The 16,151-nt window shown below is 48.7% G+C and overlaps 5 protein-coding genes and 1 non-coding gene across 6 annotated transcripts; 3 read left to right on the top strand and 3 right to left on the bottom strand.

The window, feature by feature from the left end:
* Nucleotides 1-8: 8 nt before the first annotated feature.
* Nucleotides 9-88, top strand: DEU56DRAFT_t48. Its single transcript has one exon. It is a non-coding gene; the product is annotated as a tRNA-Arg (tRNA).
* Nucleotides 89-119: 31 nt separating this feature from the next.
* DEU56DRAFT_882363 (XFP N-terminal domain-containing protein) lies at nucleotides 120-3,301 on the bottom strand (the record flags this gene model as incomplete). Its single annotated transcript, XM_041356123.1, has 11 exons — nucleotides 120-257; nucleotides 309-471; nucleotides 523-838; nucleotides 890-954; nucleotides 1,006-1,287; nucleotides 1,345-1,615; nucleotides 1,662-2,204; nucleotides 2,257-2,547; nucleotides 2,602-2,737; nucleotides 2,913-3,086; nucleotides 3,136-3,301. 11 exons carry the CDS (start codon nucleotides 3,299-3,301, stop codon nucleotides 220-222), a joined length of 2,445 nt encoding a protein of 814 aa, XP_041211774.1. The 3' UTR covers nucleotides 120-219.
* A 2,026-nt stretch (nucleotides 3,302-5,327) lies between these two features.
* DEU56DRAFT_852582 (P-loop containing nucleoside triphosphate hydrolase protein) lies at nucleotides 5,328-6,767 on the top strand. The gene is made up of 4 exons (XM_041355210.1): nucleotides 5,328-5,442; nucleotides 5,496-5,530; nucleotides 5,587-5,779; nucleotides 5,828-6,767. The coding sequence occupies exons 1-4, from the start codon at nucleotides 5,414-5,416 to the stop codon at nucleotides 6,759-6,761; spliced, it is 1,191 nt and encodes a 396-aa protein (XP_041211773.1). The 5' UTR covers nucleotides 5,328-5,413; the 3' UTR covers nucleotides 6,762-6,767.
* Nucleotides 6,765-8,728, top strand: DEU56DRAFT_784829 (WLM-domain-containing protein). Its single transcript, XM_041352246.1, has 10 exons — nucleotides 6,765-7,072; nucleotides 7,131-7,185; nucleotides 7,233-7,303; nucleotides 7,367-7,381; nucleotides 7,431-7,521; nucleotides 7,571-7,656; nucleotides 7,708-7,937; nucleotides 7,986-8,044; nucleotides 8,097-8,517; nucleotides 8,578-8,728. Exons 1-10 carry the CDS (start codon nucleotides 6,890-6,892, stop codon nucleotides 8,657-8,659), a joined length of 1,293 nt encoding a protein of 430 aa, XP_041211772.1. The 5' UTR covers nucleotides 6,765-6,889; the 3' UTR covers nucleotides 8,660-8,728.
* DEU56DRAFT_784826 (acid protease) lies at nucleotides 8,729-11,523 on the bottom strand. Its single transcript, XM_041352245.1, has 13 exons — nucleotides 11,127-11,523; nucleotides 11,016-11,074; nucleotides 10,816-10,965; nucleotides 10,699-10,767; nucleotides 10,546-10,649; nucleotides 10,390-10,489; nucleotides 10,201-10,334; nucleotides 10,075-10,149; nucleotides 9,888-9,936; nucleotides 9,776-9,830; nucleotides 9,595-9,722; nucleotides 9,497-9,533; nucleotides 8,729-9,440 (listed from the first exon to the last, which is right to left on the bottom strand). The coding sequence occupies exons 1-13, from the start codon at nucleotides 11,318-11,320 to the stop codon at nucleotides 8,951-8,953; spliced, it is 1,644 nt and encodes a 547-aa protein (XP_041211771.1). The 5' UTR covers nucleotides 11,321-11,523; the 3' UTR covers nucleotides 8,729-8,950.
* Nucleotides 11,524-11,559: 36 nt separating this feature from the next.
* Nucleotides 11,560-14,895, bottom strand: DEU56DRAFT_784817 (Rho GTPase activation protein). Its single transcript, XM_041352244.1, has 10 exons — nucleotides 14,446-14,895; nucleotides 14,259-14,392; nucleotides 13,762-14,202; nucleotides 13,469-13,708; nucleotides 13,261-13,413; nucleotides 13,053-13,208; nucleotides 12,896-13,000; nucleotides 12,128-12,843; nucleotides 11,952-12,078; nucleotides 11,560-11,901 (listed from the first exon to the last, which is right to left on the bottom strand). Exons 1-10 carry the CDS (start codon nucleotides 14,591-14,593, stop codon nucleotides 11,806-11,808), a joined length of 2,316 nt encoding a protein of 771 aa, XP_041211770.1. The 5' UTR covers nucleotides 14,594-14,895; the 3' UTR covers nucleotides 11,560-11,805.
* Between the last annotated feature and the right edge of the window lie 1,256 nt (nucleotides 14,896-16,151).

Below are 16,151 nucleotides of genomic sequence, written 5' to 3'. Positions count from 1 at the left end.
AAAAACATGGCGGGTTGGCGTAATGGTAACGCGCTAGTTTCCGGTTAGAGATCGCTAGAGATTCTGGGTTCGAGTCCCAGGCCTGTCGCTTTTTGCACATTCGAACATTCAGAGAGCACGGCGACTGTCCGTCGCATACATATTCGAATATAAATACAAGTAGTAATACACATCAAACTCATAGCTATGATACACAGTCGATGATCTCAAATGTTGTCCTTAGTTGAATTTGGGAGTGTCAAATGTGCCATCAGGATCTGAACGCAGTCAGGTGTGGGCACAAGAAAGATGATCATTTAGTTACTCACCCGTTCCGTGAGCAAATATATACTCTTTGTCTTTCGCGGCCATGTGCATGATGTAGGCTGCCTCCGCGTGAGCCTCCGTTGAAACCTTCGTACTGAAAAGTGCACCAGCGCGAATGGCGGCTGCGGCAACGTGATACCTAGACGTGTGATTGCAAAGCATCATCTGCAGAAACCAAGTCAAGATGGGGGCAACTGATTGCTACAAGTGACGCACATCAAATGGAGATGTTGTCGTTCCCTCCTCACGATACCCCTCAATGGTGATCCTGTCCACTCCAGGCCTACCAAAGATCAAACCTTTCACTTCGATAGGGTAGCCGTGGTAGTTAATGATGATATTCTTGTCCTTGGTGAAAAGCGTGTCAAAATCATCATCACTCAAGGCATGCGGGTGGCTGCCATGAGGTCCGAGAATCATGAGATCGGTGACATTGATGACGCGCACTCGCAGGGCGGGAGCCATCTTGCGAAGGAGTGCAGCAGCCGCTATAACTTCGAATGTCACTTCGACGCCGATGCCAACAAGGACGCTTGTTACCTCAAATCAGTCCAAGTTGCTCAATTGGAAGGGAAACACTTACACATCCGGGTCCACGCCATCGTCGACGCTTGCAAACTTCCATATAGATGCGCCCGCAACGCAGTGCTGTCAGACATTAAGCAAAACGTGAGCAAAAATTAGGAGGGATCACCTCACCATGTTCGCCTCATCAGGACTCAGCCAAACGGGCGTGGGCTGCTTGCTACCAACCATCAAGTTCACATAGTTCTTCGCCCTCAAGCAATGGGCCACAGTGGACAAGAAACAATTTGCGTCAGGCGGCAAGTACACGCGTGCCAGCGCCGGCTTCAAATTGAGTACAGCACCAATGAAAGACGGGTTCTGATGAGAGAAGCCATTGTGCTCCTGACGTGCCCAAGTAGATGTCTCCAGATAATTCACGGAACCAACATTGTGCCTCCAACCAGTCTCGTGTGCCTGGGAAGGAGGGCATGAGCTGCGTTGGTTAGCCCTCTAGAACGAACATCAACGGACCATCTTTGTGAACTTGCTATACTGCACCATCATGGTGTGTACGATGCCAAGGAAAGCCTCATAGCTCGGGAAGAGCGCGGTTCTGCCAGTAAGTGTGTACCCTTGCAACATGCCTTGGCAGGTATGCTCAGACAAGATTTCAATGACACGCCCGCCCTCAGCGCGGGAAGCAACGTCCCACTGGAGATTGCGTCCGGTGACATCGAACACAGCGTCTAGCTTGTTAGACACGAGTTCGTCGGGAGAGAAAATTCGGAAGGTGGTCGGATTCCTAGAGAAGGATGAATAAGAGCTATACACATAACTGGAAAACATACGCCTTGATCGTATCCCTCAACAGCGTTCCGACTACCTTCATGCAACTTGCCTGCGATCCCTTTTTAACCCCAAGATGAATCCATTCTGGAACTCGAATAGGCTGGAAGGCGGCATATGCTTCCTTCCTGCAACCAAGCTTTTTATCCTTCTTGTCAGGGACGATGCTTAGCAACTCGTCACTAGGTGCACCCTCCACCGCCCCTTCATCGCCCTTGGTGACAAAAAGCTCATGAGGACCATAGCTGAGAAGCCAACCCTGAAGGGCTTGCAGCTCCTCCTGTGACGTCTTGGCCAGCGGCAGCGGCACTTGATGTGAGTGGAATGACCCCTCGATAAACTCTCCATGCATTGTCCTGGGACAGGTCCAGCCCTTGGGAGTGCGCAGGATCAAAACAGGCCAGCGTGGCTTTACAATGGGGTTCCCTTTGCGAGCCGCTTGTTGAATATGGGAAATCTCAGCCAAGGCCCACTCCATAGACGCAGCCAGATCTTGATCAATAGTTTCCAAGGCACTGACAATGCGGACCTGATAACCGTAACCGCTGAAATAGATACGTGAGACTTGAAGAACACATATCACAGTTCACCCCAGACCTGAACAGGGCTATAAGCTCTTTGTCGTCCATACATCCGTAAATAGTACGTTCAGAGATCTTAAACCCATTCACATGCACGATAGGAAGAACTGCGCCAGATTCAGCGGGGTCGATGTATTTGTACCCATGCCAGGCAGTAGCGGTCGGACCGGTCTCGGCCTCGCCATCACCGACAATGCAAGTAACGACAAGATGAGGATTATCCATGATAGCACCGAAAGCAACGCTGAGAGCATAACCGAGTTCACCACCTTCGTGAATGGACCCAGGGGTTTCGGCATTGATATGGCTAGTATGAATGGTGAGACAATAAGGCCAAACCAACACCAGGATGTTGACGAACCTTGGGAAACCTCCGGGCGCACTAAATTTTGTGATGAGCCTTGTCAAGCCAGCAAGATCACGCGTGTAAGGCTCCCAGAAGGGAGACAACGAGTCTTCAAGCCATAAGGACGCCAAGATGGCAGGTGCTCCATGACCTGTCAGTGAAAGAGTTAACAAATGTCTGAGTGCGTATGGCAATCACGTGATGCATGATTCATGTACAGTACGATGATGGCATGTATATATGCACATGATCATGATGGTATGGATGTATGCGCGTTGTATGACGTGCATTGGGTCTGCGGGCAAAGGTAAGGATATTTAACTCACCTGGGCCGACCACCAGCAAAGAGTCGAGATCGGTCTTTTTAATGATCCTGTTGAGGTGCGCGTATACCAAAACTAGGCCGGGGCAAGTACCCCAATGGCCAAGAAGTCTCGGCTTGATGTCATCAAAAGTTAACCCGCGCTCAAGCAGGACATTATCCTTCAAGAAAATCATCGCTAACGACGTGATTAAATAGTTTTCTAGGCGCTGAGAATGCTGTCATACCAGCAGCAATGTAGTTGGCTGCTCGTCTGAACTTCTGAATCGCACCGAGTTCAGACTTCGTAAGGACATTTCTCGTGTCGAGTTGAACGGCATACTCGTGAACCGAGTCGGGGAGATCAGAGGGGTCTGGGGGAGGGTTTGGCTGAGCGATTAGCTGGCCAGGCATTCTTGTTGATGAAGATGTCAACAGACTCTAGATGTTTGGATGCAAGTTGTTTCTATCGTTTCTACAAGTAGTGGTTGTGGTTGTGGTTGAAGTTGGATCCCCTCGATTTACCGTTATTATAAGGCGCAAGAGAAAGGGGCTCCCTCCCAAATTGATATGACGCAATATGCTGGCTCAGTAATCCCAGGCTAGCTATGGCTAGATACTTCTAATTCCGCGATATCGAATATAATACTGTTGAATATATTCTCGACGTCAACTTGGAAAACGTTTAGCAATTCAACTGCGCGCTTGATAGGGGGTTTCTACCCGTTTTAGAAATATACCACGCTCAATTGCGGATGGGCCATCGTCTGCCACCTCTGCCGCTAATATTCAGAGGCTCACCACCGAAACGAAAATGACCGTGAAATCCTCCAGACCGTCAGCTTGAAAGTTGCTATAAGATTTATCCTATATGTTACAACCAAATCGACAATATTAATATAGTACATATTCAGTAAACCATGCGTGCTTGTTATGCAACTTCGCGATCAATGATATGGACGACGCAAAGCAAGGATGTTAGTAAATTACACTGTGTAGATGGGAAGGATGTCCCCTCAGACTTCGAGTGATTCTGTCTGACATGAGCAATCTTTTAACAAATCATACAGGGGAGTAGACTACTCACGGAACGAGCACTTGCTCAGACTGCACGGGCGCTCTGCGAGTACTGCTCGAGTTTTTCACGCCCCCTCGAATGAATGAAGTCGGTCTACCAGGAATGTGATACATTTTGTCGAAAAAATCTAACCCTTTGCTCAAACTGCATCAACAGTTGTATCAGTTGTTGTTGTGACAATTCAGCAAGGTAAAATTCACTGCTCACCTAGGTAACCTTGAATGCCAGTGCCAGAAGAAATACGAGGATGCCTTGTGATATGCTTGAACTGCACACCGAGGCATTTATACTTCACGTAGAGAGAAGGTGGAGGGCATGGATATAACATTAAGCCACACTATGCGAGCAGTTACGTGCGGTGGCTGGCTCACTACTAATGATATGCGCACAGAATGAAGGCAAGCGAAATCGTGACCTTCTGAAAGCGCCTCTGCAAGTGATCAGCGTAAGTTACAAGGTTTGATGTATGACTTTTGGCAACATGATCACGGTGGTTGGGCCGTTAGTCCGGTCTGGCTATTGTTCCTTTGAGTAAAGGAAGGCGTGCAGTTGTGATAATATTACGGAGTTATGTCCGAGTTGCAACACAGGAGAGTACCAAAGGACTGCGTCTCACCCGAAATTGAGGCATTCATCAAGCTCCTTGCGTTACTGGTTATTGGTTATGGCCAGGTCATGCCACTCGCCTGTGCTGTGTTGCGCGGTCCGGTAGAATGCTGTGGTTCGGCCCGTCGAGCCCTCGTGCAAGGCCAACCAGCCAGGTTTGAAAACTACCAGATGAGAATAGTATCAAACGTTATCCTGGCAGGCCAGACCAAAGAATTGATCTATTACAAAATTGAGAAGGCTGATCCACAATATGGCCTGTGGCAAGCGCTAACGGCCAGGCGCCTTCAAGAAGCGCACGTAGGTCGCCGTGACAGGGCTCCCACCATCCACTCTGGCGATCGCCACCTGAAACATTGGATATGTGGGATGGCATTGCTGGACGCTTGTGGTAATAGAATCACATTAGCACACAGGAATAATTGCCGTCACGGATATAATACAAAGGCCTACCTCACCCTTGACAGGCGAATCGGTCAGTGGACCTGCGGTGCGAACTGTGTGATAAGAGAAGCCGCTAAGTGACAGTGAATACAAACAACTTGAACATAACTAAGTACTTACGATCGAGCACTAGTCACCTCTATCTTGGGCCTACCAATTCCGAGAATTCAACTGAGGTTAGGGAGAAAGCTTAGAGCTCATCGAACAAAACAAACATGTATGGCATAGCTTAGCCTAGGCCTTGGTTTCATGTCCCCTCATCACACACCTCTATCGCACGTGTTCATATTGATGCAGTGTCTGCAGCATGGAGTCAGCGAGGACCGTGTCTCAGAATCCACATAAGTCAGACAAGGCCATTGTCTTGGATGCGCGCCTCCTACCCTTAGACACTGACCATGACTGGAGCACTGAGCATCAGAATTGCGTATGCACCAACTGTTTCCCAAGAATTTCCTCCACTTAGTCTCATATTTGCAGTATCATGGGACCCTCTGGAAGCGGCAAGACGACATGTGCGTCAGCAACAGCAAAAACTGGTCCAAGGAAACTACTGATCGAATGCTCTCAGTCATCAATGAAGCTAGTGGAACTGACTTCGCAGTCGGAAAGGGTCTAGAGAGTTGCACCAACGAGGTGCAAGCAACGAAACCCTTCAAGCTCAACGGCCGGGAAGTGACATTGATCGACACTCCCGGCTTCGACGATACCAGCCGTAGTGATACGGACATCTTGGCAATGATAGGAGCATACCTCTCGCAGACGTCTGTCTTCGTTACAATGCGTTTCCTGTTCTAACCCAAATGATACAGATATGAGCACGGTGCCAAACTTGCTGGCATCATCTACATGCACCGCATATCAGATTTCCGGATGGGAGGAACAAATAAACGGAATTTCAAGATGTTCCGAGAGCTCTGCGGGGAGTCCACTCTGCGTAACGTGTTGATCGTGACGAACATGTGGAGTGAAGTCGCTTCTGACCTTGGGGAAATTAGGGAGAAGGAGCTAGAGAATAATTTTTTCAAAGCGGTCCTCGACAAGGGTGCGCGGATGTTGAGGCATGAAGGCACGCGCGAATCGACGCACCGCGTCCTACGATACCTGATCCATAATCAACCTGCGACGCTCCTCATTCAAAAGGAGCTCGTGAACGAGCACAAGAATATCGTACAGACCTCTGCAGGGTCTGAGCTAACACGAGTTCTGAACGAGCAGCGAGAGCGCCACGAAGAAGTAATGGCTCAGATGCGCAAAGATATGGAGGCAGCGATCCGAGATAAGGACCTCGAAACGAAGGAGGAACTCAAAGAGGAGATTCGGAGTAAGCACGACCAAATTCTGAAGTTGCAGGGCGAAAAGGACCGGCTGGAGGCAGAGTTCAAAGCCGCGAAGGAGAGGCTCGACGCTCGAATCAGCGCAATGGAAGAGAAGCACCGCGAGCAAGGACGGACTGTAGACGCCCTGCAGGAACAGCTGGAGATGGAGAGAAAAGAGAGGGAAAAGCTGGCCGTCGAACAGGAACAGAAGGAACAACGGTTACGTCGCCTGGAGGAGGACAATGCCAGAGCTCAGGAACTGGAGCACCTTGACAGCGTCCGTGAACTGGATAGACTTGCTGCTGTTCGTGTGGAGCTACAGCAAGAGCTTCGCAAGGAAGAGCAGCAGAGCACGACGGAGCCAGAAGTCAATGAAGGTGGGCTAATAGAGAATGTGGTCACCTGGGTGAGGTCATGGTGGTCATGACGTGAACCGTGACAAAGTATTTAAGTTCTGCTACCGACTATGTACCTTATAAGTAGCGCCTCCTTTTGATGTCCATTCATTTCATTATTACCAAGTTCTTTTCGCCGCTTGGGCACTGTTAGCACATCATGGTTCACGTCCGCATCAACGAGCGCGAAGCTAACCCGAATCCGCACGTTAACTTTGTTTCCGTTCTGCCTATGGTCGATGCCACCCTCGAGGACGACGCTCGGCAACTTATGCGGGCACTGGCCGCGCAGGTGAGGCCGGTCATGAAGGATCACGGTTTCACCGTGAACAGCTTGGAAGAGGTGTGTATCTGAGTGCTTGTGTCCTTAGCCTGGTAATACTACATCGAGACTTGTCTAGTACGAGTACAATCGAGTGTTCGCGGGACGGAACTGGAATAATGGAGAGACGATTGGTACGCACACTACATCCCTTAGAGAGCTCTACCGATGGTCAATTCAGAGCTGGTTTTGAAGTCTGCTAGTGGCTCATTTGTGCCAATTCACTGGCTCATGAGCACACTGTGCCATGAAGTGAGCCTTCCTTCGTGATTGGTGTGGCAAGCTGAATGACATTGGACGCGTTTTTCGCGTTAGCTCGCCCACATAAAGGTCAGTCATACCGATTCGCAACTATTCGATGCCCTGACACACAATACAGCACATGAATCACGGGCCTGCTTTCCAAGCACTCTGGCGACAGCTACGCAATGACGTCCGTGCCCTGCAAAACAAAGGGTATTACGGCGACGGTACGCACCACAACCAAGCCTCTCTCGCGTACAACTCACATGTCCCCAGGCTATTGGTCTTCCGGGACCAGATTAGCAGATTCCGCGAAAATAGCTGGCCAAGGCATCGAAATGGGAGACCTCCCTGAATACATGGTCAGTCATTCTCTGTCTTTCTAATCTATGTCTCTCAGATAGTTCAAACAGTGTGGTGGAGCCCACTCACGCGCCCGACCTGCCTCCTACAAACGACGTAACAGGACTGCGAAGTTTAGTGGACCTTCTGTGCACACAGGCGTCCAATCCGAAAAGAAACGCAAGCCCGGTTCCAGAATTGCCAGCGCTGGTGCATTCGGTTCAGGTGGAAAAGCATTAAACGAGGGCGTTATTGGCGATAAGAAAGAAGCGGGCACGGGATTTGGGAAGAAAGCCAGAAGGTATGCGTTTCGCCTCTCAAATAGCGAGGGCTCATGGTCAGTGGCTAGTAAACGTGCACGAGAAGAACGCGCACTTGCTGCTGAGAGGCGTATGCAGACGCTCAAAAGTTGGTCCTTTCTTCCCCTGGTTCGTCAGGTGAATAATATTCACCTTTTCAGCTGCATTTGCCTCTTCGGCATCAGCATCCTCTTCGCGTCTGAAGAGTGAACCTATAACAGATTCTGAATCCGAATCCGATGCTGAACAACCGGAAACAGACCAAGACCGTCGGAGAATTATGCTTGAATCTGTCGGCGGACAAGAGCTCGACGAAATGAAAGCAACAAAATACGATTTTTCAACCGACTTTAGACTTCCGGGAGAAACTGGCGGCGATTCACGCACCATTCACACAATTAAACGTCCCGGAGCTGCTGTCTTGATTGATGCACAGCCCGGTCCATCGACCCGACCTGGCAAGCATCGACGTGTGGAAGATGAAGAGGTATCTGTAATCAAGAAATCAAGGACTTCTGGTGCTTCTAGACCTGGTAAGACAGAAGATCAACCGAATGGCTGGAACTGTCTTGTATGTACTTTGTACGTTCTCTTCGATTTTAGGTTCAGGTCGATGGAACTGATTTGATCGATTCATCACAGAGCCAACGAGCCAGAACACCTCGCCTGTTCTGTTTGCAGCACTCCCAGGGGAGATTCTCTCTGGGTGGGCACAGGTTTATGAGCATCAAACTTGGACTACCACACTAGAAGTATACCCAGTTGTGCCACTATCTGTTGTGACGTTATAAATAGATTAGTTAGAATGTGCGGTCTACAACAGACAAAGTTCGGGATAAGATGTAAAGTTCTACGGTATAGAAAATGTGCAGTGTTCGACGACGGGATGTAATGAATAATCAAAACAGTCAGTGCACGACAGTACGAGAGTGGTGTCATAATGGTATAACACGCAGAGTACAAAGCTAGTAAGTAACACAACAAATGATATACTCATATAGTATGCAAATAATTCTTATAGAATCCATGTGCCAGCGACCAGAGCGATCATCATCGAAATAGCCAGCCCTCCTCCCGGAACGCTCCGAGAGGCAGCACTGCTCCATCCAGGTGGGACGCCTAAAGTAACCGACGGTTGCGAAATGTGATACGTCGATGTCACCACTGCACCGTTTGAATTCGTAACGAGAAGTGTGTATGCACCAGACACCTGAGGGAGGGCGGTGGCGTTAACGGCGAGTGTCCCTATGAGGGGACTGTACGTGCTCGTCGCGAGCTCGGATTGCACAATCTCGCCATAGACGGCTGGAACCGACGTGTTAAATGCATATGACGGCGTTGTGTAAGTGGGTGTAGAGAGGACAAAGTTGGGCAGGGTGGTAGCAATTGTCGCAGATTCGGATGAAAATGAGGATTCGACAACTGAAAAAGGCTGTACAGGTGCTGATGCATTGTTGCGAGGATATAAACCAATCATCGGGGGCTCCTGGTAGTCGATTCCGTAACTACACAAAAAAGCTGATAAACAATATCTGAAGAGAAACCAGGAAGTTAAACATACCTCCATATCGAATAGACGGTCCGCAAAAATGGAGTTCCTGGACGAGCGAAGGGTTTAGTAATATTAAGCGGCACGGAATATATCGTAGGCTATTGTACCTAGCAACCAGTCGACTCCATCGGCACTGGGGGGTGAAGCTTTAGGCCAAGATAAACAAAGATCCGGGTTCCCCTCAGCTGGGCCAATAATATAATCTGTGGGTTCCAAAACAAACGAAGTTCCTTCCCTGGGAGATAGGTTTTAGCGCATATATAGGCTACTTAATCAACCGTTAGTCACCCAAAGTTGAAGGACATGGTTGCTGAAGAGTCGCAAGGGATGGCCCATTGACCACCTTCAGTATCATTGCTTCGTCAATTCCAGTAGTATCCACGAAGATATTATAACTTACTTTCGTCAACTAGGCGGCTACTGGGAAATGAACTGTACAATCGTGTTACCTAGAAGAACATAAAGATTAATCGGTCGACAAGAAAATCAGGAGCTGACATCTTGATATGGGCCATACAGTCCTGGAGTGCCGCTGTGGAAAAGAGTTAAGCGCGCACATATGTAGATCAGTTATTGGCTACTTACACATCCAAAAGAGCAATCGATGAGTTGTCACTTGGGCCAGGATAAGTTGGTTGGGGAGTGTACTGGGTTCCGTTGACCTTGAAAGAAGTCAGTATTCCACATTGTGATCGCAGGATCAAATGCCTTACCGCGAAACTACTCATACGAATCGCCCAGAAGAAGTAGCCAGAAGTATTTGTTTGCGTACCGACCGGAGAGAAGGATACGACCTCATTCCATATAACTTGGCTGAGATTTTGCACGACAGATACGTCGATAGCCCCTGTTCAACACAAAGACATGAGTATCCGTAAGCCAGGCACTCGGCAGGGACTCACCGAGGGTAAATGTTCCGGTATCATTTCTAGTAAGACTTAGTCCGAATACCGGGTAGTCCAGTATGCCTTGCTGCGCCAAGGTGGAAAAAAAACGGCGTGGCTAGAACGGACCAAATCCATGAGGCTGCGTCCACAACCCTGCGCATCGAATAACACACCATTCGCAGCTCTTGTGGATATCTCTGACTGTCGTGAGAATCCTAGGCCAAGGATACCGCTGACCTCGCTGACCAGCGTAATATTAGAATTTGTTACGACACCTGCGGAGATGTAAATGCGGAACGTTTCCAGTCTGAAGTCCAGACTTACCAAATGCCTGATTTGCGACCGTCACGTTTGCAACGTCTACAGTCTCTCTAGCAACGAACCCGGATGCACCTTGTTACACTTCAGCATCGGAGTAGTGTGAGCCTGATGATCGCATACCAGTCCCATCAGCGTAGCTAACGGTGAAAGTAGTCTCGTTATTGTTGATGGAGACAAACGTGGGACTGTCATAAGTGAGGGGGTATCTTGGTACAGACGTGCATGTACTGGTAGTACATGCCGTGGAATCAAGCCAGAAATCGGCAGAACCTGCAACACGCCGTAAATGAGTTTGATTGTCAAAGAAGCGCGCATCATACCTGTGTCGAGGGCAGCGCGGAAGCTTATTTGACCAGCCTGAAGAGTAACGTAGTATGTCCTGGCACGGCAGTCCTGTGAGAAAGGTGAATATTTGAGGTGTAAACACTCACCCGTCAGCAGCGATGGATACCGGCGAGATTCCAAAGGCATTGAGTGCGGTTGAGTTTGACGCCTGACCAGCAAGCAAGGCAGGTCCATCCTGCAAGGATGTACTTGGAAGATTAAGGGTAGCTGCGAGAGCATTTTCGAGCTGCAGGGCAAAGTTCAGAATAAGAAACAAGACGACCATCGCCAACCGAATCATGGATGCACTCTTCAAAGGAACCGATGAGTCTACGTCAACCACATTCGAGGCTCGAGCGCTGAAAAAGCTCGAGCGAGTGGGAAAGGAGGGCCAAGGAAAGAAAGAACCTTGGACGTTAGAACTTTGTCACAAGAAGACGAGATAATTAGACAGGCTGGACCAGGCCTTGCAATTGGGCGGTATGCCGTTAACGTTATAAACTTGTTTGCAAACTTGATGACTTGTTTTCACGTCACATGTTCACCTTGGAAACAACTTGGTCTAGAGAGTAGAAAAACAGTTATTCAGACATACACATAACTACAGAGTAATACATCTACATCCGAGAGAAATCGAAGAGTCACAGGGAGGTGACAAGGGGAGACCATATAGATGAGAGTAAAGGAAACTGAGGTAATGAGCGTCGCAGGTACCGTGGTATCACAAGAATGGATAGAACATATAAAGATGAATGTCTTAAAGATAGGTAGAATCGGATCGTCATGTCACCGTGTGGCAAACACCTTTTTCAGTAGGGCTAGGACCTTCGGGACGTTCAGTTGAACGTACTCCAAATCCAGCAGGTGTTTGTTGTCTTTTTGCTGTTGACGAGGTGAGAATCAATAAAGTGCATCTGGAAGGAGGAGCCAACCTTCTCCAATAGGTCGTCAATCTTTAGATCCATTTCAAGAATGGCTTTCTCCCGACCCTTGTAGTGCAATGAAATGATGAACGTTCCTGGTGTGGGTGATGTTATGTTGAAGTAGATGTTAGGTCGACTGAAAGCACGTCAGAACGCCTCATAAAAGGAATCGGGGAAAGACGTACCGATTATCAGGAACATTGCTCTCCACGATGATCCCCTCCTTCTCGAGCTGTGCATGGGTAAATCGATACGGACCAAGAACCGCAGATTTCGACGGCTTCCTCTCTTTGCCTCCAACCGTGACAACACCCACTCCAGTCGTGCTGCCCTTGTCCTTCGACGCGGTCAGACGAACATTCTGGAGGTACGCCTTGTATTGCTCAAGCTGAGAGCGCAGGTAAGCATTGTGGTCGCAGATCGTTTTGTAAACCGCTTCCAATGACTTCGTTTCTAATACCACCTTCTCCCGCAAATTACCAAGATGAGCGAGCTCAGCAGCAACCTCGTCCTGCATAAGCTTATAACCATCTGTCGCCTCGATGATCTTTTGCTCCTCCAATTCACGAAGCATTTCTTTGACCTTAATGCCTTTGCGCACAAGCGTTGCATCCTTCGTCGTAGCCGCCCGTTCAGCAATTGCAGCCAGGTTATACGGCCGCTTCTCGGCAGCATGGGGTATGGAACGGATGAGCTGGACAAGGATAGACTTGGTCTCCATGTACAGCATGTCGCTCGTTGACACGGAGTCCATCAACGCACTCTGGATATCATGTACAGGCGTTTCCCAACGGCTGTACAGATTCAGTTCGATGGCACGGTTCTCCTTGCGTGGAACTTGTGATGGAGCGGGTCCGAGTTCATCAGTCAGGATACGTAAATGCTGCTTGTCGTTTGGGGACTAATGCACAGCCGCGTCAGGAATCAGCAAGAGGACAGTAAGGTATGCTTACGAGAGTTTCGACGTGTTGTAGAATCAAAGAGTGAGTGTTGTACAACTCGTTCATGGTAATGTGGATCATGAGATCTTTCTTGGATAGAGCCATGTATTGGTCCATCTAAGATAAATCGTTAGCTGACATGGATGACATGCAACAGGCTCGAATATACTTCAAGAGTGTCATAGAAATCCCCGACTTCGCAGAGACTGTTGAGGAATTGGTTGATCCGCGCTTTATTATTTTCTACAAATGGGTTCAGCGTGATCATATAGATCTCCTTCGCATACGAGGGCTTGTTTGCAAGGTTTTGCAGCATCTTCGCAATCTAAATCACTAGCTAAGACCGAGAAAATGGAAGCGCTGAGACGGTAACATACCAGCGTCAGTGTTCGGCGAGGGTGTTTAGCGGGAACGCCTTCAACGAGCATATATGCTTGAGGAGTGACAATGGCAGGATTGATGAATCGTAGGAAGAAGAAGCCTCCTATCAACGAGCAAATGGCGTAATCGGTTGCCTCGGGATACTTTCGCTGTGACACACCGGAGGATTAGCATCAAATGAAGGGGAAATGTAATCGAACCGACCCGGGTCAAACTCCGGATCTGCTTGCAGATCCACCGAATACCATACGGCACACTTTCCATACTTTCAATTATGGTTACGAGGAAGCTATTCGCGATTTCCATGAGCATGGTAAGCCGTGGTGCAATGATAGCTTGAACATCGGCATTCTCGGCGGCAACCTCTGGGGGTACTCCGCGAGGTAGGTTGGGTGGTAGTGTGCCCGTCTCTTCTTCTATTTGGTTTATCATTTGCTCGTACACCTGTGAACTCGTCAGAGATTTGGACATACCTCTCATAACCCGTCGTGGCTCACCTTCACAGGATTAATCTCAAGGTTCAAGTCTTTGTGTTCTATCAAGCTATTGATGCGTTCTGCCAGCACGCCCTTGAGGTAACTTTGCCCAGGACCTCGTCGGGTGTAAGTAGTCATCATCCGGGACACGGGAGTGTTAGCACGCAGTAGCGACCCAAACTCGGTTGCTGTCTCAAACTGCGCGGACAACACTGACTGGAACATCGTTAAAAGAAGATGCTCTTCACGACTCTCGTATTGATTTCCATACAGCGTGAACATCACAGTCTGCAAGAGAGTGTCAATCTCTGACAAGCTGACAAGCCGGCATAGTGCAGCAATATGGCGGGGTTCAGACTGGAGAAGAAAGAATAGGTTGGAGTACTGTTGCAATTTTCGATCATCGGGGTAATGGCCTTCAGTTGGATCGACTTCTTCCAGCGTCCGTTCCACTTCACGTTGCTAATCCATATATGTGAGTCGGAATATGGAATTGAGCACAGCATCAGAACACGGACCTCATCAGCGGCCATACGATTCTGAATAAGGAGAGCGATGCGAGAGTCAAGGTAACGGACGTCACGCTCGAGCACGAAGTTTTTCTTGGACTGGTTGGATATCTTGCCCTTGAGGTCACGAAGGCGTTTTTGTGCTGTTTTGCGAGCCCTTCGAAATAAGGAAAAGTAGGTTATAATTGGGACGCACCTCGAGCAAGATCATCCTCCACTTCAACATCCTGCTCTGCGGCCATGCTGAAAAGGGCGGTAACGCTATAGCGATTTGTATTCCTGTTCGTGAGCCTCCTCCCCATTGCTGCTGCGCCAGGGGAGGTTGGTTGATCGACATAAGACATGATGGGTTGAGAAAAAGGGAGTTGATCTTTGAATGGTGAAGCGAGGACCTGGATAGACTTTTGAAGTCTGCCCTACAAAGTTTGTGTTGTGGAAAATGAGAGATTTCCTAGATTCCTAAGCTAGCACCGGCGCAGCCTGGCAACAAAAAGAAGAGGCCTGATGGATATCGAATGTTGTGGGTATCAACAAAAGAAAGAAAGAAAAAAGGATGAAGGCGGAGGAATAAGGCGATGTAGTATGATGAAGAGGACAATATCCGCCAATGCGGCGCGTAACACAACTGCTGCTGTGGCAAGACCAACGAAACGCTGAGAATATCTAGCAGGTGGCGCAAAATTACCATAATCGTATCAAAGTTGGTTCAATCACAGCCTGAGCCAAGCTGGCCTGAGCCTTTGCCTCCAGCTGTGCGATGAACCTCATTCCGACTTCAGTGCCTCCTGTATCGTAGCTCAGAGGCTAATAATCTGTTTCACATCTTTTGCTGATTTAGAACAACACGTTTCGCATCTTTCACATCAAAGATCTTGGCAGGTATGTATGTCACATCTTTGTTACACCCAAAATATTCGCTCAGTGCCTTACACAGTGCCTGATTGATGTACCCGGGGGGTGTTCAAACGTTCAAGCCCGCTCAACTGAACGTCGAGCGCAACCTTGGGTCTTGATCATGCTCTGCCGTCAAACTCAATTTCACTGCCACGTTAAATTTCTTTCCTTCGATCAACTAACAAGCTCAATTAGCCCCATTGATGTTAGGCCACGGGCTAAGCGCAGGATCTCATCTTTGGGCAAGCTTATTCGGTTCATGAAAATGGAAATGACGTTCCTCGACTGCCGAGGATGGTTCCATTACGTCCGCGCCTCGTCACTCGAGGTGCACGGAAATAGCCAGGTTCTCCTGGCATACCATACGTAGTTCTTGGGGTTATGTTCAGCACATTCCGCTATGCCGCCAGCGAAGTGGACCCACAGGGTGTCAATGTGTCATCATAATGGGGAAACCCGGAGCCCCTCGTGGTCAAAAACTTTCGATAAAAATATTCGAATGGACCGCAGCAGTGTCTTCGCGGGATGTCAAGTTTGGCAATTCGCTGCGGTAACACTGGAAGTAAAAGTCATTTTCGCTGGCCATCACGCGATTTACAAACACGATGATTGCGATAAGTGTAGGAAACTATACTTATCCAACGTTGAAGATCTCCTTCGCTGGCCTGAGCACCACGAGGATTGCGATCGTGGCAAACAGTTGTCGCATACTTATTCAATATTGTTGAAGATCTTCTCTTGCTGGCCCTGGAACACGATGTTTACAAGGCGAGTGTGGCAAACAAATGTCGTATACTTGTCGGATTTCCGTCATTGAATGTTAATTTATGCTTTTGCGACCACGCCGACTATCGTTTTTTGGTGTCGCTGCGGGCCGTTGCGTGCCCTTAATCATGGTACGTTTTGAAATTTATACTGATGATAAGAGTTCTCATTTTCCTTTCTGGTGCAGTTTCACAGTTTTGTCAAGTATCTTTCGTGACCCAATGAGGGGCGAGATTGAATATG

This window comes from Suillus clintonianus, assembly GCF_016758775.1.
Source record: "Suillus clintonianus strain FC179 chromosome Unknown DEU56scaffold_14, whole genome shotgun sequence".
NCBI lineage: Eukaryota > Fungi > Basidiomycota > Agaricomycetes > Boletales > Suillaceae > Suillus > Suillus clintonianus.
This window is presented reverse-complemented; position numbering and strand designations above follow the sequence as displayed.

What these genes read in the sequence shown, in the direction of transcription:
- DEU56DRAFT_852582 (XM_041355210.1), top strand. Translation starts at nt 5,414, where the DNA reads ATGACTGGAGCACTGAGCATCAGAATTGC. An exon ending in GCACTGAGCATCAGAATTGC is followed by an intron (nt 5,443 to 5,495) that starts GTATGCACCAAC and finishes TCATATTTGCAG; the next exon opens with TATCATGGGACCCTCTGGAA. An exon ending in TGGAAGCGGCAAGACGACAT is followed by an intron (nt 5,531 to 5,586) that starts GTGCGTCAGCAA and finishes GAATGCTCTCAG; the next exon opens with TCATCAATGAAGCTAGTGGA.
- DEU56DRAFT_784829 (XM_041352246.1), top strand. Translation starts at nt 6,890, where the DNA reads ATGGTTCACGTCCGCATCAACGAGCGCGAAGCTAACCCGAATCCGCAC. An exon ending in CCGTGAACAGCTTGGAAGAG is followed by an intron (nt 7,073 to 7,130) that starts GTGTGTATCTGA and finishes AGACTTGTCTAG; the next exon opens with TACGAGTACAATCGAGTGTT. An exon ending in TTTGGGAAGAAAGCCAGAAG is followed by an intron (nt 7,938 to 7,985) that starts GTATGCGTTTCG and finishes GTCAGTGGCTAG; the next exon opens with TAAACGTGCACGAGAAGAAC.
- DEU56DRAFT_784826 (XM_041352245.1), bottom strand. Translation starts at nt 11,320, where the DNA reads ATGATTCGGTTGGCGATGGTCGTCTTGTTTCTTATTCTGAACTTTGCC. An exon ending in CCACAAGAGCTGCGAATGGT is followed by an intron (nt 10,490 to 10,545) that starts GTGTTATTCGAT and finishes GGTCCGTTCTAG; the next exon opens with CCACGCCGTTTTTTTTCCAC. An exon ending in ACCGTCTATTCGATATGGAG is followed by an intron (nt 9,441 to 9,496) that starts GTATGTTTAACT and finishes TTTTTTGTGTAG; the next exon opens with TTACGGAATCGACTACCAGG.
- DEU56DRAFT_784817 (XM_041352244.1), bottom strand. Translation starts at nt 14,593, where the DNA reads ATGTCTTATGTCGATCAACCAACCTCCCCTGGCGCAGCAGCAATGGGG. An exon ending in TTGAGATTAATCCTGTGAAG is followed by an intron (nt 13,709 to 13,761) that starts GTGAGCCACGAC and finishes ACGAGTTCACAG; the next exon opens with GTGTACGAGCAAATGATAAA. An exon ending in AGATCCGGAGTTTGACCCGG is followed by an intron (nt 13,414 to 13,468) that starts GTCGGTTCGATT and finishes GGTGTGTCACAG; the next exon opens with CGAAAGTATCCCGAGGCAAC.